Source organism: Aspergillus udagawae, assembly GCF_001078395.1.
Source record: "Aspergillus udagawae IFM 46973 DNA, scaffold_5, whole genome shotgun sequence".
In the NCBI taxonomy this organism is placed as follows: Eukaryota; Fungi; Ascomycota; class Eurotiomycetes; order Eurotiales; family Aspergillaceae; genus Aspergillus; species Aspergillus udagawae.
This window is the reverse complement of record NW_025091268.1, coordinates 178,628-196,063: the sequence shown is the minus strand read 5'-3', so window position 1 is coordinate 196,063 and position 17,436 is coordinate 178,628. Positions and strand designations below refer to the sequence as shown.

The 17,436-nt window shown below is 52.3% G+C and overlaps 10 protein-coding genes across 10 annotated transcripts; 4 read left to right on the top strand and 6 right to left on the bottom strand.

The window, feature by feature from the left end:
* Window positions 1-40: 40 nt before the first annotated feature.
* tpcF (glutathione S-transferase tpcF) lies at window positions 41-718 on the bottom strand (the record flags this gene model as incomplete). The annotated part of the gene is made up of 1 exon (XM_043291778.1): window positions 41-718. One exon carries the CDS (start codon window positions 716-718, stop codon window positions 41-43), a length of 678 nt encoding a protein of 225 aa, XP_043147713.1.
* Window positions 719-1,082: 364 nt separating this feature from the next.
* On the bottom strand, window positions 1,083-1,892 carry tpcG (oxidoreductase tpcG; the record flags this gene model as incomplete). The annotated part of the gene is made up of 1 exon (XM_043291777.1): window positions 1,083-1,892. The coding sequence occupies one exon, from the start codon at window positions 1,890-1,892 to the stop codon at window positions 1,083-1,085; it is 810 nt and encodes a 269-aa protein (XP_043147712.1).
* A 626-nt stretch (window positions 1,893-2,518) lies between these two features.
* tpcH (methyltransferase tpcH) lies at window positions 2,519-3,542 on the top strand (the record flags this gene model as incomplete). Its single annotated transcript, XM_043291776.1, has 4 exons — window positions 2,519-2,885; window positions 2,948-2,986; window positions 3,048-3,104; window positions 3,157-3,542. 4 exons carry the CDS (start codon window positions 2,519-2,521, stop codon window positions 3,540-3,542), a joined length of 849 nt encoding a protein of 282 aa, XP_043147711.1.
* Window positions 3,543-3,784: 242 nt separating this feature from the next.
* tpcI (questin oxygenase tpcI) lies at window positions 3,785-5,125 on the bottom strand (the record flags this gene model as incomplete). Its single annotated transcript, XM_043291775.1, has 1 exon — window positions 3,785-5,125. One exon carries the CDS (start codon window positions 5,123-5,125, stop codon window positions 3,785-3,787), a length of 1,341 nt encoding a protein of 446 aa, XP_043147710.1.
* A 529-nt stretch (window positions 5,126-5,654) lies between these two features.
* tpcJ (oxidoreductase tpcJ) lies at window positions 5,655-7,799 on the bottom strand (the record flags this gene model as incomplete). The annotated part of the gene is made up of 7 exons (XM_043291774.1): window positions 5,655-6,952; window positions 7,003-7,020; window positions 7,068-7,146; window positions 7,204-7,328; window positions 7,376-7,423; window positions 7,481-7,550; window positions 7,617-7,799. 7 exons carry the CDS (start codon window positions 7,797-7,799, stop codon window positions 5,655-5,657), a joined length of 1,821 nt encoding a protein of 606 aa, XP_043147709.1.
* A 270-nt stretch (window positions 7,800-8,069) lies between these two features.
* On the bottom strand, window positions 8,070-8,618 carry tpcK (decarboxylase tpcK; the record flags this gene model as incomplete). Its single annotated transcript, XM_043291773.1, has 3 exons — window positions 8,070-8,148; window positions 8,208-8,404; window positions 8,454-8,618. The coding sequence occupies 3 exons, from the start codon at window positions 8,616-8,618 to the stop codon at window positions 8,070-8,072; spliced, it is 441 nt and encodes a 146-aa protein (XP_043147708.1).
* Window positions 8,619-8,885: 267 nt separating this feature from the next.
* On the top strand, window positions 8,886-9,435 carry tpcL (anthrone oxygenase tpcL; the record flags this gene model as incomplete). The annotated part of the gene is made up of 2 exons (XM_043291772.1): window positions 8,886-8,955; window positions 9,008-9,435. The coding sequence occupies 2 exons, from the start codon at window positions 8,886-8,888 to the stop codon at window positions 9,433-9,435; spliced, it is 498 nt and encodes a 165-aa protein (XP_043147707.1).
* A 355-nt stretch (window positions 9,436-9,790) lies between these two features.
* Window positions 9,791-10,750, top strand: tpcM (methyltransferase tpcM; the record flags this gene model as incomplete). Its single annotated transcript, XM_043291771.1, has 1 exon — window positions 9,791-10,750. The coding sequence occupies one exon, from the start codon at window positions 9,791-9,793 to the stop codon at window positions 10,748-10,750; it is 960 nt and encodes a 319-aa protein (XP_043147706.1).
* A 486-nt stretch (window positions 10,751-11,236) lies between these two features.
* Aud_006873 (mannitol dehydrogenase family protein) lies at window positions 11,237-12,745 on the bottom strand (the record flags this gene model as incomplete). The annotated part of the gene is made up of 1 exon (XM_043291770.1): window positions 11,237-12,745. The coding sequence occupies one exon, from the start codon at window positions 12,743-12,745 to the stop codon at window positions 11,237-11,239; it is 1,509 nt and encodes a 502-aa protein (XP_043147705.1).
* Window positions 12,746-14,945: 2,200 nt separating this feature from the next.
* On the top strand, window positions 14,946-17,409 carry Aud_006872 (putative NRPS-like enzyme; the record flags this gene model as incomplete). The annotated part of the gene is made up of 2 exons (XM_043291769.1): window positions 14,946-15,473; window positions 15,553-17,409. 2 exons carry the CDS (start codon window positions 14,946-14,948, stop codon window positions 17,407-17,409), a joined length of 2,385 nt encoding a protein of 794 aa, XP_043147704.1.
* Between the last annotated feature and the right edge of the window lie 27 nt (window positions 17,410-17,436).

The window sequence follows — 17,436 nt, the reverse complement described above, 5'->3', positions numbered from 1 at the left end:
TGTTTGCTAGATACTAAAGCTCAGGACGTAACATTAGATATCAGGTCTTAGGGTAGATGTCCGCCATGCCCTTCTTGACTCCCGGCCGCGCCATCATGCGATCCAACCAGCCTTTCACATGCGGATAGTCCTCCACGGTGTATCCATCTTCCGGCTGAATGATCGCCGTGACAATGACCTGCCAGGAAATCCACGCCAGATCCGCAAAGGAGCACTTCCCGCCGACGAGCCAAGGACCGTCCCCGCCTGCTGCCACCGGCTGGCGCGCTAGATGGCCCTCCACCACGCCCGTCACGCGGTTGATCTCCTTGACGTAGCGCTCCACCGCGCTGGGGATCTTCTCCGGGTGGAACTTCTTGAACCAGGACGCCTGGCCGTAGTACGGGCCCTGCCCACTCGCCTGGAAGAAGAGCCACTGCGTCGCCAGGGCCGCCAGGTTGGAGCCGGCAGGGAAGCTAATCTGGTGGTTGGGATCGTAGTGGCTCACCAGATACTCGACGATCGCCCCGGATTCCCACAGCGTAAGGTCGGTGTTGGGATCGTAGATGGCGGGGATGCGCCCGTTGGGATTGATGGCGACGTACTCGGGTTCTTTGACCTTGGACAGAGGCACCGGGATGATCTCGTGCGGGAGATCGAGCTCAGCGAGAATGATGGCTACGCGCGGGGGATTGGGGCCGCCCTTTCCGTAGACTTTGATGGGTTTGATGTCAGGCATTGTCTGTCTTGGTCTTGTGGGGACAACAGTAGAAAATGTGTCATGCGTGATAAGGTCCAACAACGCGGGGCGGGGTGACATCAGTATATATAGTTCAACAATCCGGATGCAACCCTCCTGCTGATTAACCAACCATTAATAATTGCCATCTTACGGGCATTGGTGACAAGACGCTGACCAAGCAAGGGGGAGTAAGCAAGGGTTGCACAATGCTGTTTCTGTGATTGCACACAGTCGACTTAGTTTACCGGCTGACAGCAATACATTGAGTTGTTTACGATGACCTGGATGGGTTGACATACTAAAATACATACCGACTTCTGTCTACTCTGACTAAACTAAACTGACAAACGATTGCTCTCGACTAACTGGCGGACCGACCGGCAGCACAGAATGGCTGGTTCGGTCCCGTGGCTGGTAGGTAGGGATGAAGAAAAGGCAAGAAATGCCTCACCAGTCCCATGAAGATGCACATCGGAGCGCCCCTGGGGAACCTGGCTGGCCCATCTGCGTATGTGACACCCACGTTTCGCATGTCATAACGTCCATCCGGGTCATCCGCCGCCTCGATCATGGCCGCTGCCAGGTCCAGGTACGACAGCGGGCTCTTCTCCTCAGTGAAACTCAGCCTATGCCCGTGCGGGACGTCCACTGAGAGCCCGCCGGGCTTGATAAAGATTGTCGAGACCCAGTGCTGCTGGCTTCGCAGAAACGTCTCTGCTTTGGCCAAATCCTGATAGACTTGTGAAGCAGACTTGAGAAGGATCCAGCGGACCCAGGGAGCGGTATTCCGGGAGAGCTGGTCATCAAGGGTCGCGGAAGAAAGAAGGACCAGCTTGGGCATGATAGCCCCTTCGCCTTGCAGGATGCGTAGAGCCTGGATGACTGCAGTGGCGGCATCCAGCGCCATATGACACTGGGGCACGTTGTCGTTGGTCGAGATGACCAGAAAGACTGCATGGCAGGTGCGAACGCACGCTGTAATGAGCGGGAGGTCGTCGATGCTGCCTTCGAAAATGTCGACTTGCTTGTTGTCTGCGACCTGGGGCAGCAGGCGCTGGAGCTTGCGCTTGTTGCGGCAGTAGGCGTGGACCTTGCTGGTGCCGGAGCTGAGCAAGTTCTCGATCAAGGCAGTGCCGCAGTTTCCTGTCGCACCAAGTACCGCGTAGGCCATGTCTGAGGATTGGGATTGGAGATGGAGATTGGTATAAGCCAGTATCTTTGGTTAGACATATATTCCTGTCACAGGCTGACAGCCATTCGCTAGCTTAAACTGTAGTCTTTCATATGAGTTACTTTTCAAATCATATAATTTAGGCCAACCACCTCTTGGGTAATCATCTGGTGTTTGGAGACTATGATGTTATGCTTGACTGCGTAGCAATAGATACAACTTGGGGCTTATACCTTGGACATCCAGCCAAGACTACGCACCCGCCAATAAAGGTTACAGATCTCTGCAATATTTTCCTATAAGCAACCTAGTAGACACTAGAAATTTAAGACCAGGCTGTCTTCCTCTTGCCAACGCCGGAGCAGCCGGATCTGGCGGTCATCGGTCTCGGGCATCGGCGTGTACCACATTCAGCCCAAGGGATATCGCCCGAGCAATTAGCCCGATGAGGGCTCAGCGGACTGCAACCTTTCACAGGGGTGACAGTTCGGGGTAACCCCTGGTCTAGGAGGAGATGAAGGACATATCAATAAAGTCCTTTATGTGTGGAGAATTGCCCATACACCTATGTCGACAATCTCCTAGAAAACATCCCGCCAACTCCAGGAAAAGCAGCCAGTCTCGCCATGCTTGAGAAAGTATTCCGCGAAAAAAGCTTCGCCGATCAGTACACGTATGGCGCAAAAATCAGTGAGCTCTATGCGGAGACACTGGTGGACAGGTCTGGCATCGCCAAATCCCATCAGAGGCCTTTGATTATCTTCGACAATGCCTGTGGGACGGGTTCCATTTCGAGTACCCTTCAGCGTACTCTTGATAAGAGGAATAAAAGGAGCTTGAAGTTGACCTGTGGTGACCTGTCCGAAGGCATGGTCGAATATACCAAGCAGCGGATGCAGGCCGAAGGATGGGATAATGCTGAAGCAAAGATTGTGAACGCGCAGGATACTGGTCTGCCAAGTGACCACTACACTCATGTGTACACGGCATTCGGTAAGTACAGAGGCAAGAAGAGTCGAGTACTGAATATTCGAACTCAAATTCTTCCTGATTAGCTTTCAATATGTTCCCTGACTACAAAGCCGCACTGCAAGGTAATTATTCTTTCTTCAAGTACAATTCGGCTGAGTGCTACTAACCACTCGTTTGCAATAGAATGCTTCCGAGTCCTTCAACCAGGTGGTACATTAGCGACCTCGACATGGCAGAACGGTACGTTCCCCCTTGCAAATACTTGCACAGATGCTAATTTATTCTTTCATAGCCAACTGGTGCACTATCATGAAGCCTGTCATTGCAACTATGCCAGGAAATCTTCCATATCCAACAATGGAAGAAATCAACAAGATGCTTAATAAAGGTTGGGACTCCGAGTCCAACGTACGTGCCGAGTTTGAGGATGCAGGGTTCACGGATGTCAACGTCACCACTGTAGCAAAACAATGCCTACTCCCTGTACAAGAGTTTGCTGAGGCTTGCAAGATTCTCTTGCCCTACGTCCTCAGCAAGTTCTGGACGCAGGAGCAGCGAGGCCGGTATGAAGCTGAGGTGCCAGAACACCTCATGGGGTATCTGGAAAAGGCATATGGAAAGGATGGACTGGCTCCGATGAAAGGCGTGGCGATCATTGCAACGGGTCGTAAGCCTTGAATGCCGCTTAGGGAATTGTCTAGCCATGTGGTACAACAATTTATGTTGGGAATGTATGTAGGAATGTTTTGACCTAATGAATGTGAGGCTACGCTCTGGTTTGCCATCAAGCCTGACATGCTGCATACATGGCATGGAATGAATATGCTTATCAAAAGTTACCGTCTTACTGATACCGATTATTGTATATATTATAAAATCATCGTCTCTGTGAACAAGAACACAAAGCAGAGTCTCAGGATCTAGGCTAACGACGGCACTGCAGCCCAATTCTGCTCAAATCCCACTCCCCAGATCCATTTTTCTTCGATTGGACGACCGGCACTCGACTCATATGCCATCTGTGCGATCCGCAGCCACATAGGCCCCTTGATCGGGAATGCGTTGGCCCATTTCCCTCGCTCAAAAGGCTCTGAGATCTGCTCTCCGGCCTTCAAAGCCCGGATAAACTTGGCCAAGTGCCCATCGTCATGCACACGCGTGACTGCCTGGTAGAGTCCTTCCCAGTTCAACCCCCGACAAGGCTCGTAATCCAGGATGTCCTGGAGACGCAGCTCGACAGCACCGCTGGCCGCATACCATGCCAAGTCGACGCGGGCTTTCCACTCGACCAGGCGTGCTTTGTGCTCTGCACCGATCCACGGCTGCCGGAGCAACACAATCAGTCCCAGCGAAGCAGTGACGGTGTGCAGGTGGAAAAAGTCGATCTTCCGAGCCTTCCCCGGCTTCTGTGCCGACCCTGCTAGGTAAGCCGCACAGTTGATCATCTCGGCCGCTCGGTGATTCAATCGATCGTCGTCGACTCGGAACCTGGCTGCAATTGAGGTGATCTCCTCTCGGGCACTGCCCAAGATGCCATCGCGCACCCGGGCCGAACCATTATCGTAGCTCCCATGGGCTGCGGTGCGAAGGACGTTGTTGTCTCGCACAGCATGAAACAGGCTTATCAACGGCGCATCTAGGTCGATTGTGGCCTGCTGGGTCTTTTCTTTCTTCTCGGCGCCGAGCAAGAATGGTTCAATCCCCATGGAGTCATGGCAGGCGGCCTGTGCGAGGCCTTCTGCAACGATACTGGGCTGGTCGAACTCGATCCCAAGTGCCAGGTGGATTAGTGGATGGTATAAACCTTCGAACAGATTCGCGAACATGGTCTCGGCGATGGACGTGCCACTGAAGCAGTACTCGACTATGACAGCCGGGTATCCCTTGGTTCCTATCTCTTTGGTGAAGAAGGCCAGGAAGTTTGGATACTGATCTAGGAAGCCCATCCGCGCCCGAAACTTGTCTGGAACGCTCATGCGGGCCACTGCGTCCGGATCCAGGGGAGGCATGGGTACCTGGATGCCGGCCCCATCGTCGAAGGCCCGCTGGAGGTCTATGGGCCCGCCGCCGAGGGCCAGAATGTTCAGAACCGAGTGCGCAACGTGGTTATGGCCGGCAACACTCCGCCAGAAAATGTGGTGTTCGTTGTGGTTCTTCTGGAGAAGTCGATTCGCCGCCTCCAGCGATCCATCCGGGTTGGTGTCGGTGACGCGGGCGACGCCCAAGTGGGGACGAAGTCGGATCTCTGAAGCCGTTGCCATTTAGAGGGGCAATACACAATGGGCCATGAAAGGTCTAGGGCAAAAGATTACCTTTAAATGGAGTCTTCTGGGGAATACTTGCGGGTTACCCCGATCCGCCCGAAGTCGCTCTGAATTGTCCCGAGGCGGACTATGTAGGATGACATGGAGGCACTTGTAGCCACAATAGCATCACAGGTTATAGAAAAGATGAGCATGAACAGGCAATCTAGAGTCCTTTTGGAATACATTACAATGAGGACATGACCTATACAGCAGCTATAGAAGGCTGGCAAATGGGTAGAGTATGTTAGATCGGGGGAGCCGGCTAGAACCTGCCTGCACTCTCATCAAATGCTAACTTTAAACCTACCTCCTATAATGTTTCAAAGCTGACTCTGCCAACAGCTAGCTACTTAAGATGAAACCGGTATAGCAAGCACTATTTTAATCTGAGCCTAACGGAGTGATTATGATAAAGGTTATAATGAGCTTACCGCGCTAGATTGATCTGTGTAGATCAGTCAGGCACAGACCATTCTGGGCTCCCCTAGATGCCCGAATCATCGATAGTGTTGTTATCAGGAATGTTCACGCTGTCATAATACTTTGACCATGCGGTGCATCGATCTTGAAACTCTCCCAGCATACCGGCCGCCTCCATGAGCGGCTTAATCTTCCTGGGCTGCTCGATGAACTGCAAGGAGAGCCCACTACTGACATGAAAGGCTACATGGCAATGAAGCAGCCAAGCCCCCGGGTTGTTGACCTGGAAGGCGATCCAAACATAGCTGCCCGTGTCGACGTTCACCACGTCGCGGCGGGCAGGATTATCCAGCTTCGGGACTGTGGCCGGGTTGAACTCGCCCCTGCCCTGAGCGAGGATGGCAAAGTCGTGCCCGTGCAAGTGCATCGGGTGCATAATCGGAGTCAAGTTGCGCGGGAAGTGGGCATTCTCCCAGGTATAGTTGTTCGTAATGACAAAGTGGACCCAGGCACCTGTCTCGAAGTCCAGCACGATGGGAACAGTCTCCGGTGGGAAGTCAGAATGCCCGTCCACGGCCAATTTCTTGAGACTGGGGTTCTTCCAATCGACAAACATCGGTACATCACCCAGGACCCATTTGTGGAGGTCACCGTCGAAATTCAACGGGTCGGGATAGCCCTCCTGGCCCAGTCTCAGGTAGTCGTTCATCTCCATGCTGTTCACTCGCCTCCCAACCGACTGCTGGACAATAGGAACGAGATGGTCTGGGTTAGGGTCGCCACAGCCAAAGTCTTGATGCTGCTCGCTGAGAGGGGGTGTCCAGGGGTCACGGCGGTCCTGTTCGTCGTAGCGCACAATCCCGACTGCCTTGTGGGGGAGTAGATCGACCTCGCCGCAGTATTGGGCGTGAATCCAGAAGTTGGAACCGTGAGTGAAGTCCGCGTTTGCCTCGACAATGATTTCATACCGCTGGCCCATCGCCACGTTCAACACACTGGTGACATACGGTTCAATGGGGACGAAGTCCGCCGCAATGACGGTCAGGTTGTGCCCATCTATCCAGAACATATACTCTAGCAGGGTACCCGTATTGACTAGAGTCAATTTGTACTTGACACCCTTCCTGAAACTGACCTCAAAATAGTCTCCTCCTGTGCCGGTGCAGCGCGTATCGTTGCTGCGATTGCAGTCGAATTTTCCCTTGCCATTCAAGATGGTAGACTCGGGAATCGCCCCTCGATTCTTCGTCTCTCCTACCCAAAGCAGGGAAAACACATCGTCGTGGTACCAGTCATGCAGGAGCCAGGGCCCCAAATCCTCATCCCAGTCCATGCCCGACGGTCCGTGAATGACAATCGGGCCTGCGTGACCTCTTCAGCATAGCCAGATTTTCGTAGGATGATCAACGTACCAAAGAGTCCATTGCTATCTGATACTGATTAGTGCTCATATTCGAACTGAACAGATGACACTCACACTGCAGACTGAAATGCGAGTGATACCAGGACGTTCCATATTGCGTTGCCCGAAACTCGTATACTTGCACGTCTCCAGGCTATAATGGATGGACAAGTCAGTTGCTCCTACCTTGTGCTTAGCTGGGTACCCTTACCTTGCTCGGACACTGCGTGACTCCAGGGACTCCGTCCTGATGATTGGTCTCGAATTGACGCAGTCCATGCCAGTGAATAGCGCTACCGTTGTGGTTGTCGGTGAAATTATTGTACACGCTAACGCCTGTATCTGTCAGCCTCCGACTGTCGATGCAGAGGGGAAAGACTTACGGATAGTGTCCCCCCAATCTGCTTCGATCGTAGGGCCAGGACACTGTCCTAGAGTGGCCAATTATTCCCATAGTCCTTACAGAAATATATATGGAAAATACGAACCATTTGCTACCATTCCTAGTTTTTCGTATCCATCAAGAGAGATGACTTGCTGACTGACGGTGAGATTGTACTAATAGTCTCGTTGGTATATTATTGATACGATTTGGACAGGCAAAATAATTGTAAGGCAACTGACCTCGACCAGCTTGCCAGGCGGGACCAGTGTGTGATTGGTGTAGTCTGTCAGAATGTTAAACCCATCTCTCCAGCAGCCTCGACTAGTCGGAGTATTCCGGCAGTCTTTTGGCAAAGGTGCTCTGGTTGCCACGGCTGAGAGAGCACAGCAGCCGTAGACGAGCAACTTGGCGATAGTAAGCATTATGTGATCTGCAGGATCAGAACACTTGGTCGTCGAGTCTGTCTATGCACGAAGTAGTAGACAATGGACTTATCATTAGATCACTTATAAATGGGACCTGTATCAAGGTCAACTGAGCCCCGAACCAATGGACTACATCGGTAGAAAGCAGTGCCAGCTGGACTATCGGACTAATAGCTCGGGTTGTTTTGACAAAGAGCTAACCAAGCTAGTACAGGGAAGACGCCACCATTATGCTCAGCTTTGTGAAGCCAAAACGAGCAGAGCCGATTAGTTGAGAGAACAATCCTCCATTCCATCCACAGCCACTCCCTGCCGAACAAATTCCTCGATCCACCCGATCGTCATCCTGAGGGCAACAAGGGTGAGTGATTTCCTGCATAGATGAATGGAAGACAAGTAACCTACATGCTCCTCTTGGTATCCGCAAAATTCTCATGATCGTGGAACAAATGCTCTTTGTACCAAGGGTCTTGCTTCATGCGTTTGTAGTCGTCCAGGCTCTCGAAGACGACCTGGCTAAAACAGTCAAAATCCGTCACGTTGGTCATTTGCGGGTCATACAACTCGGCCATGAGCGCGCGCGTGGCAGTGGTGTTATGGACCTGCTCCGTTACTAACTCGAGGGTATACAGTCGTACAATGGGAAGTCACCATAGTCCATCGCTTGACCCCATATTTCACCATCAAATCTTTCGTCATTGGGGCGGAGATCTCAGTCATATAGCGGCGGTAATCTTCCTCACTCATGCCCGGCTTGCGGTAGCCGCAGATGGTGAGGCAGAGATATCTGCTCGGCTTTCCGGTGGATTCTGCCATCGTTTTGGGAAAATGAGTTGAAGAAACTAGGGAACGAGGCCTGAGTAGCAAGCTGCATGTTGGCGACTGTGAAGGCGCGGATCAGCCTTAAAACTGGGGAGCGGGGCATGGGTTACGACGGAGCCATTTGATGTAACCCACCTGGTGATCGGGGCAATTCTTGTCTTTCGAATCGGGGCTCACCTCTATAACTAGGGTCGATTCAGTATAGCCACTGGACCTTCTCTCTATTATCTAGGCACCTTCAATATCCCTCTCCCTAGCACTATGCCGCAGGACGTCTCTTCTCAGGTTATTACACAGGCCGCTGCTGTCATCACAGGCGCCTTTCTCTCTGGTATGTGGTCCTCTACGTTGCAATCTACGTAGCAAGTCTCACGCCGGTCTAGGAATCATGATGGGACTTTCTCTCATCGACATTCCAGTTGTGCTTGGCACTGCCACTCAATCCTCGGATTTATCGCAACACTTCGTACGCCTCTACGACATTGGACATAAGATGATGCCCAGCTTGGCTATCACTACCTGTCTTCTCTACGGTCATGCTATGACCCGTGCGCGGGCTGCGGGCCGGTCGGGACTGCCTCATATGATTGCTGCAGTGACAACGATCTCGATGGTGCCTTTTACGTGGCTGGTCATGGCCCCGACCAACAACGCCTTGTTTCAAATGCACTCAGCTCCCGCTGCGCCCAATCTGGGAGAGGCTCAGCGACTCCTCGTGCGATGGGCGAAACTGCATGCAGTGCGCTCATTGTTTCCATTGACGGGGGCGGTCCTGGGTTTCAGACAGGTCCTCAGAGAGGGAAGGCTTTAGACAAGAAGGTTAAAGTTACAGTCATTATGAGGATGATCAGCCTGGCCAATAACTTTATTGTATTACTATACTATAACATACTATATCATGTCTGACGGAATAATTAAAATAATCGGATAGAGTAAAGAAGTTGAAAGAAAGAGTACCGACCAAAAGGAGAAGAGACAAATGTTAAGGAGGAGTCAATGGAGGTAATTTCTACATTCCTCGGAGCATTACCCTTAGATCCCCGAGCCCCGATCAACTGTCAGCGCATTCCTTCAGCTAGTAGTATATTAGTGGGTGCACAGCATATTAGAGATCCATCTAATCACCTTGTTCGAAAACGATTAAGTTGGCAGATCAAAACGTCAGCATGGCTGTACCCCATAGCATTCCTCCTCCAACGGCAGCCCCCATCGAGACTAACGGCCAAGTTTTCGCCCGCAGCAAGGCATTTTGGGATAACTATCTCCGGGGTCGCCCACAAGTTCCGCAGAGCTTCTTCCAACGCATCTATCGCTACCACTGGGAAAATGGCGGGCGCTTTGGGACAGTTCATGACCTTGGTGCGGGAATTGGCCCGTACGCAAAGGAGCTGCGGTCCAAGTTCGAGCACGTTATTGTATCCGATATTGTGCCGAAGAACGTGCAGCTGGCCGAGGAGCACCTCGGACGAGACGGCTTCAGCTATCGCGCCGCGCCAGTCGAAGACGCAGCCGACCTGCCGCCCGGAAGTGTGGATCTGGCCTTTGCGACCAATGTGATGCACTTTGCCGATCAGCAAGCGGCCATGGAGGCGATTGCGACTCAGCTGCGGCCGGGAGGCACCTTTGCGTGCGCAGGCTTTGGTCCCGCGCGCTTCGACGACCCCGATGTCCAGGACGTGTGGGAGCGGATCAGCCAGCAGGGCGGTCGAATCCTTTTGGACATGGCGGACCATCCGCAGGACACCATCAACGTCATGAGTCGCAGTTCGAACGAATACAATTTGGCTCCTCTGGAGCCGCGGTGGTTTCGGCCAGGGGCGCTGCGCATCCGGCTGAACATGACCCAGGGCGGCATTACGGGCCTCCTACCGCCCGAACGACAACAGGAAGTGACAGATCCTGACTTCTCAAGCCCTAGTGATGTCGTCGTGTATGAAACTGATGACGAATGGCGCTTTCAGACCGACTTTGAGGGTTTCCTGCAGCATTTCCGTTCGTTTCCTCATGCAGGGGCCAATCCAGCGGCCTTTACGGGACTGTTGCAGGAGCTAAAGGACCTCGTGGGCGAGGGGAGACATCTCCATGGCTGTTGGCCAGCTACTTTGATTCTCGCAACGCGGCGTTAGAACTATGTGACTATCGCAGCGAAATGCAGCGTCACTGATTTAGCTTTATAAAGCCTGCTTACCACCTTTAATGCATAATTGACCTCTAGTCTCCACAAGGTTCCACCCCAAGATTCGTTTATTAGTGGTGTCCTAGGTACCAACCGCTAGCTGGAGTTCACCATTTTGTAATGATAGACACACGTACATGGGATGATTATGTGATAAAATACTATGTTTTTTGAGAACCCCTATATACTGAAACGTTGTACAAGTACCCATAACCCAAATCAAATCCATCAAAAAGCGTATCTGCCAAGGTTCTGAGACCGGCGCCGGGGCCTGAATGATAGGGTGCGCAATAAAGTGAAAATTAGGGGACCTAGTCTATCATCTCTATCTCTAACTGGTGCTTTTATCCAAAATCCTCCCTCGTGACATATACAAAGTAAACAAATATCGCTTGCAAACAAACTTGTGCCAACCAACAGCTCTAGCCGTTGGCAATCAGTCAATGTACTTGGGAAGCGTCTTCATGATGCCGTCCCGGGCAATGTCATTCATAGCGGTGGTGATCTCCTGGAGGAACCGCTTGTCGCTGCGCAAGTCGTCACCGAACAGGCTCTTGATGCTGAGCAGCTCGAGCGGGTCGGAGCCTCCTGCGCGAGCCTTGGCCTGCAGCTCCTCGCGCATCGGGTCGACGACCTCGAACGGCTTGCCACTGTCGTCGACGCCGTTAACGTAATGGAACCAAGCGGCCGCGACGAAGCACAGGCGACGGAAGGGGCCAGTAACCCAGATCGCCTCGGCAATCGAGGGCATGATGAACTGGGGAATCTTGCCGGAAGCGTTGAGGCAGATACGGGGCAGCTGGTCCATGATTGTTGGGTTGGTAAAGCGCTCCATGAGCGTGTTGCAATACTCGTCAATGTTGACGCCCGGAATCTCGGGCAAGAGGGGCTTGACCTCGTCCTGCATCATCTGCCAGACGAACTTGCGGAAGAGCGGGTTCTCCATGACCTCGTGGACGTACTTGAAGCCAGCCAGCTGACCGGGGTAGCCCAGAGCAGAGTGGCTGCCGTTGAGCAGGCGCAGCTTGTGCTTCTCGAACTGCTCCACGGCGTGGACATCCTTGACAACCTGGACACCAACCTTCTCGAATGGGGGGCGGCCGTCGGAGAACTGGTCCTCGATGACCCACTGAGTGAACGGCTCGGTGACCACGGGCCAGGAGTCCACAATGCCAAAGTTGTCTGCGAGTGCCGTTTTGTCGGTGTCTGATGTCTGGGGTGTGATACGATCGACCATGGCGTTCGGGAAGGCGCCTTCCTCGGCAATCCATTCCGCGACCTCCGGGTTGCGCAGGCGCGCAAACGACTCAAGCATATGACGTGTGATGGATCCGTTCTTCTGCATGTTGTCGCACGACATGACGGTGAAGGGCTTGAGTCCCTGCTGGTAGCGCCGGGTCAGGCCCGCGTAGAGGAAGCCGAACGTGGTGCGCGGTGCCTTGTCGTTGGCCGGGTCGAGGTCGAACTGAATGTCCGGGTGCTCGCTCTGCAGCTCGTGTGTGTTCTCGTTGTAGTAGTAACCGCTCTCGGTGATGGTGAGGGAGACAATTTTCGTGTCAGGGTGCGCCATCTTGGCAATAACCGCCTCCCGATCATCAGGGGCGAAGAGGTAGGAGTTGATGCTGCCAATGACGTGGGCAAAGCTTCCCTTGGCCGAACGCTCAATGAGGGTGTAGAGGTGGTCCTGGGATGCCAACGCGTCGCGCATGGCGGCGTCGAAGGGCTGCAAGCCAACGCCACAAATGGCGTAGTCGGTAACACCGTGCTTCTGCATCAACTGGTCGACATAGACGGCCAGGTGAGCCCGGTGGAAGCCGCCGACGCCAATGTGGACGATTCCCTCCTTGACGGCGCGACCGCGCTGGTAGGTTGGCACCTTCACCAGCGCACCGCCGGCCGCCGCAATTTGCGACAGATTCCTGCTACTGAGTTTGAGGGGTGCCATTGTGATGGAATGAGTTGAAAAATGAATGACAAAGGGTGAGCTTGCGAGATATGAAGGGGTTGCAGCGGCCGAATCGGAGGGTCACCGCTGCTTTTGACTGCTGATCGCAGGAAAAGAATGTCCAGGAAAACGGCATTGTTACATCATGGGCTGGCCTTCAAATAGGGGCCAGTGGCGGGGGATAACTTACTCATCTTCGCCATTCCTGCCCGTACAAGGTGAGCGGTGTACCAGAGGTACTTGATAAGGAAATTGGGAAAAGCAAAACAATTTAAGTACCTTGCATGCGGAACAAAGGAGTGGCGTCATAGTAAGAGTTTTCTGCCGCTTCCAGAATGAATTATATAAGCTTCCTCTGGGGGCGGCTATTGGTCATCGCCGCCCGTATCGGCAGCACTAGCAGGATTACTGACTCGGGATTTGCCATACGGGTCTGCAAACTCTGCATAGTACTATGGCATAGTACCTCCGTATGGCGGCGTATGGCACACCGACTATCTGTCTCCCTCGGATCACAATCTGTCAGAATTTGAACCATCCCGCCGGGTCTAGTGAGTCTGGATTTGATAGTGAATCAGACTGAGACAGACGATGGCCATACACACTATGTAGCCCCCCATACAAGTGTCCCAAGTTTCACACAGGATTCGGTATAGCTAGTGCTAGTGCCAGACTATTGACCGACTCTTCTAGTTTGAATAACCAAAAACTCCTAACAATACGACTTTCAAACTGTTATGGTCCAAAAATCCTTTCCGCTTCCGTTAATTCCAGGCCTTGCCTTCAGCTCAACCCCACGCGGCCACGCCCAATCCCGAAGTTAACATTGGTTGATGGTGGAGCATGGGGTAGCAAGCCTATTCCTGGAACTAAGGGGGGCCGGAAAAACCAATCATATCATGTGATGGCTTCACGGCCCCTTAAATCTTCTTCCCCGACGGTCCCGGGTACGGATTGCGTATGCCAAACTAGTTCTGTGGAGGAAAAACAAAGGACCTCACATGACCATTCTGGTTATTTGGCCAGGGTGACCCCTGTAAAATCCAAGACAGTACTATTGCCCAAGTGTTCACATGGCCCTCGTGTTATTCCTTCACTTTACCTGGTTCAGCGGATTCAGAGATGACAGTACTCGGCATTTTCTCCTTGGGTCTTGTTACATATCCCCTCGTTGACCACGACACATACAATCAGTGGGTTCTTTTGATGCGACTTACTGGTGTGATGGACTTCTCGCTTTCGATTTAAAAATGCTAAATATATGTAAAAGGAGAGGCCCAATGAAGCGGTCAACGACAAGCATGATGTGCTTTGGTGGTCGGTGATAATATATAATCACGATCAGGATTCTGCACTAAGGCCGAAGCTAGTAGCTGGATTATTAGTTTCAGTTTCTGATCCTGATCCTGCTGGAGTGAACTCCTCAAGCGACTGAAAATTGCAAGGGGTAAATCAAGACTGCCATGGCCCTTCGATGCCCTAGAGTTTGTGTGGCTGGTAGCGGACGCGTTGCGAGATCCCCGAGAGATCATGCCGATACGGAGGATAGATTGTCCAAGCAAGGGGTTGAGGTCCCGTGATACTATGGACCTTGATGCACGCTAACTATGGCCGGAAGTCTTAAGACACCATTAAACCAGAATAAAGACGTATGCTGGATACTTGCATGCTTCATCTCCAGTCGGGAAAAACAGACAGCTGATTGACATGGATATGGGAATTCAGAGATGGATGTTAGAGTTTGGTGGAGGTGCGGCTCTGGATCTAGAACCCTGTGTACCTGCGTGGGGGCTGTAATGCCGGATTTTATCAGGTCATGCGCCAAATAAGCCTTATTTCTAAAAAGGGAAAGAAGGAGAGAATAACTCCGTAAAAAGGTGGAATAAGCAAGGGGGACTCGGAGCGCCAGATATCTCGAAAATTCCATGCGTCCTGCATAGTCGAAGCTATTGATCTGCATTTTAGGTGCTCTATCACCTGGGAATTCTGGATCCAGACGCAGTTTGTAACGAAGTATTCCGTATGATGGAGCCTAACATAGTATAACATATGCAACTAACCCATTGTCTTATAATTGTCTAGGATTTGTCTATTTTGCCTGCATCTTCTCAGATCAAGCTTACCTTAGCCTTAGGCCAACATTGGTTTGCGTTACTCAATTTAGCCTCATACGGAGTAAATACACCCAGTAACTCCTATCATGGCGCCCCTTTTGGCCCGTATACAAGATTTTGTATGGACTTCTATTGATGTCCCCGAAGTCAAGGACAAGAATGCATCAGATATATTACGGGATTCGGTGGATCTCTCACTCTCTTATACTCCGGATAAGCTCCTCAGTGTCTTTACCTCTGAATATCAGTGCTCTCTCGGCCTTCCACCTAGCATCATAACGCTCCTCAATGCCAGTTGGCTGGTCACTGTGCGCTGCTTCTCTCCGGCCCAGGAAATTTACCTGCGTCAGCATTCAGAGCCCGGCGTGTACTTCATCACTAGATTGGCACAGGGGGCAGGCCGCCATGTCGCCATTGAACTGAACTGCGAGGCCCCAGTCAAAAATCTCATCCGAGATGTATCTCTCCTTCAGTCTGAGGCGACGGCACAGATGCCAGTGGGGAACGATTCTTCCGACGAGGATTCGGAGAAATTTCTGACGACCACGATTTGCTACGCAGAAGAATCCTCTGCTATGACAAAGGGATCAAGCGAGGGAAGCTTGAACAAAGGGGTACACATTTCCTTTTCCTTCAGCCGTCGTCCGCACGCTCTGTACATCTGCGTCCGCTAACAGGTCGTATATGTGCCAGCATATCAATTCCAAGCTCTTCCTGGACATGTCGCAAGCAAATGGCGAACTCCGAGCGAAGCTCACCTTCTCCGTCTCTGACATCTCTAGAGAGCTTGCACTGAGTATGTTGCATACCTTCAATACAGCCATCAGGGCCGTGCTTTCATCTCCATTACAATCCCTAGGAGAGTTAGACCTATGCTCAAAACATGACCGCCAGTTGTTGCAAAAATATACTGAGAGTGTATCCGAAACCTATGAAGTGCTGCTGCACGACTTAGCCTTACAGCATGCACAGCTAACCCCTGATGCACCGGCGGTGCATTCATGGGATGGTGACCTGACCTACGCACAGCTGGATGATGCAACCTCCCGACTCGGACAGTTTCTGGCCAGTATCGGTGTAGGTCCGGGAACCTTTGTAATCAGCTGTTTTGAGAAGTCTACATGGGCAATTGTGGCCCGCCTGGCTATTATGAAAGCCGGCGCTGCATATATCTCTGTTGACGCGACAGATCCGCCCATTTACCTTGAGAATGTGATTCGCCGCGTGAATGCAAAAATTATCCTCACCTCTCCGGCCTATCAGCCTAGATACACTCCTTTCGTCCCGTCGGTCATTGCAGTTACACCAGAAATGGTACATGCTCTTCCTGTCAGCTCCGGTATCATCTGCCCCGTGGTAAAACCCAGTGATGCTTGTCTCATCCTGTTCACTTCTGGGAGTACTGGAGAGCCAAAAGGCATTATTCAAGAGCATCGAGCGTACGCTACGGCAGTCCGAGATTACAACAAATCGCTTGGAATAGGTCGCCACAGCCGCGTACTGCAATTTGATGACTACGCGTTTGATATCAGCAACAATGACTATTTGACCACCCTCACCGCTGGTGGATGCTGCTGCGTCCACACACCGGGCAAGTCTATCTCTACCCTTGTGGAGAACATCAACTCCCTTCAGGTCAACATGACCTTTCTGACCCCGACTATCGCAGCTCAAGTTTCCCCTCAGGATGTGCCAACGTTGGAGTTGGTCTGCCTTGGTGGTGAGCCGATGTCAAACGAGCTCCTGATGAGATGGTCCCCTCATGTGAGACTGGTAAATCAGTATGGCATGGGGGAGGCTGCCACCTTCTGCGCTTACAACGACCAAGTCCGACCGGGCCAGAACGCTATTGTCGGACGCAGCGGGAGCGGAGCCATTTGGATAACCAGTCCGGAATCTCCGGAGCGCCTGATGCCCGTCGGCGCTGTCGGCGAGATTCTGATTGAAGGCCCCCACCTGGCCCGAGGATACCTGGACGGTGTCTGCCAGAAACCCGATGTTGGATTCTTACCGAATGCGCCAGCTTGGCTCAAAGATCTCCACCCGTCTCGTGCAGCCACGTCCAGGTTCTATCGTTCCGGAGATTTGGGGAGGTATACACATGCCGGCACTGTGGAGCATTTGGGCCGCAAGGACACTCTCCTCAAAATCAATGGCTATCGAGTCGAAGCCACCGAGGTCGAGTACGTCCTCCGTAGGTCGTTGGGCCCTGGCGATGCGGTCATCGTGGACCTGCTCGGCGAGATCGATGGCTCTCGAGAGCCGTTTCTAGTCGCTTTCCTGTGGTTGACTGACAGTGAGGACCATTTCGGCCCTGCTGCTGGTCATAACTCCGTCGAGTTTCTCCCCATCACCAGTCACCATGCGGCTCATCAATTGGTGCAAAGAATGAAAGCTGAGGTCGTGGCTACGCTGCCCGTTCACAAGATCCCGGAATACTTTATTCTCGTCAGTGAGATCCCCAGAACCAGATCTAATAAAACTGACCGCCGCAAACTGCACCATCTCGCGCAGAAGTCGTACTTGTCGGGGGTTCTAAGTAAGATTTAGGACAATCAGCGGTTTCTCTGATCATTG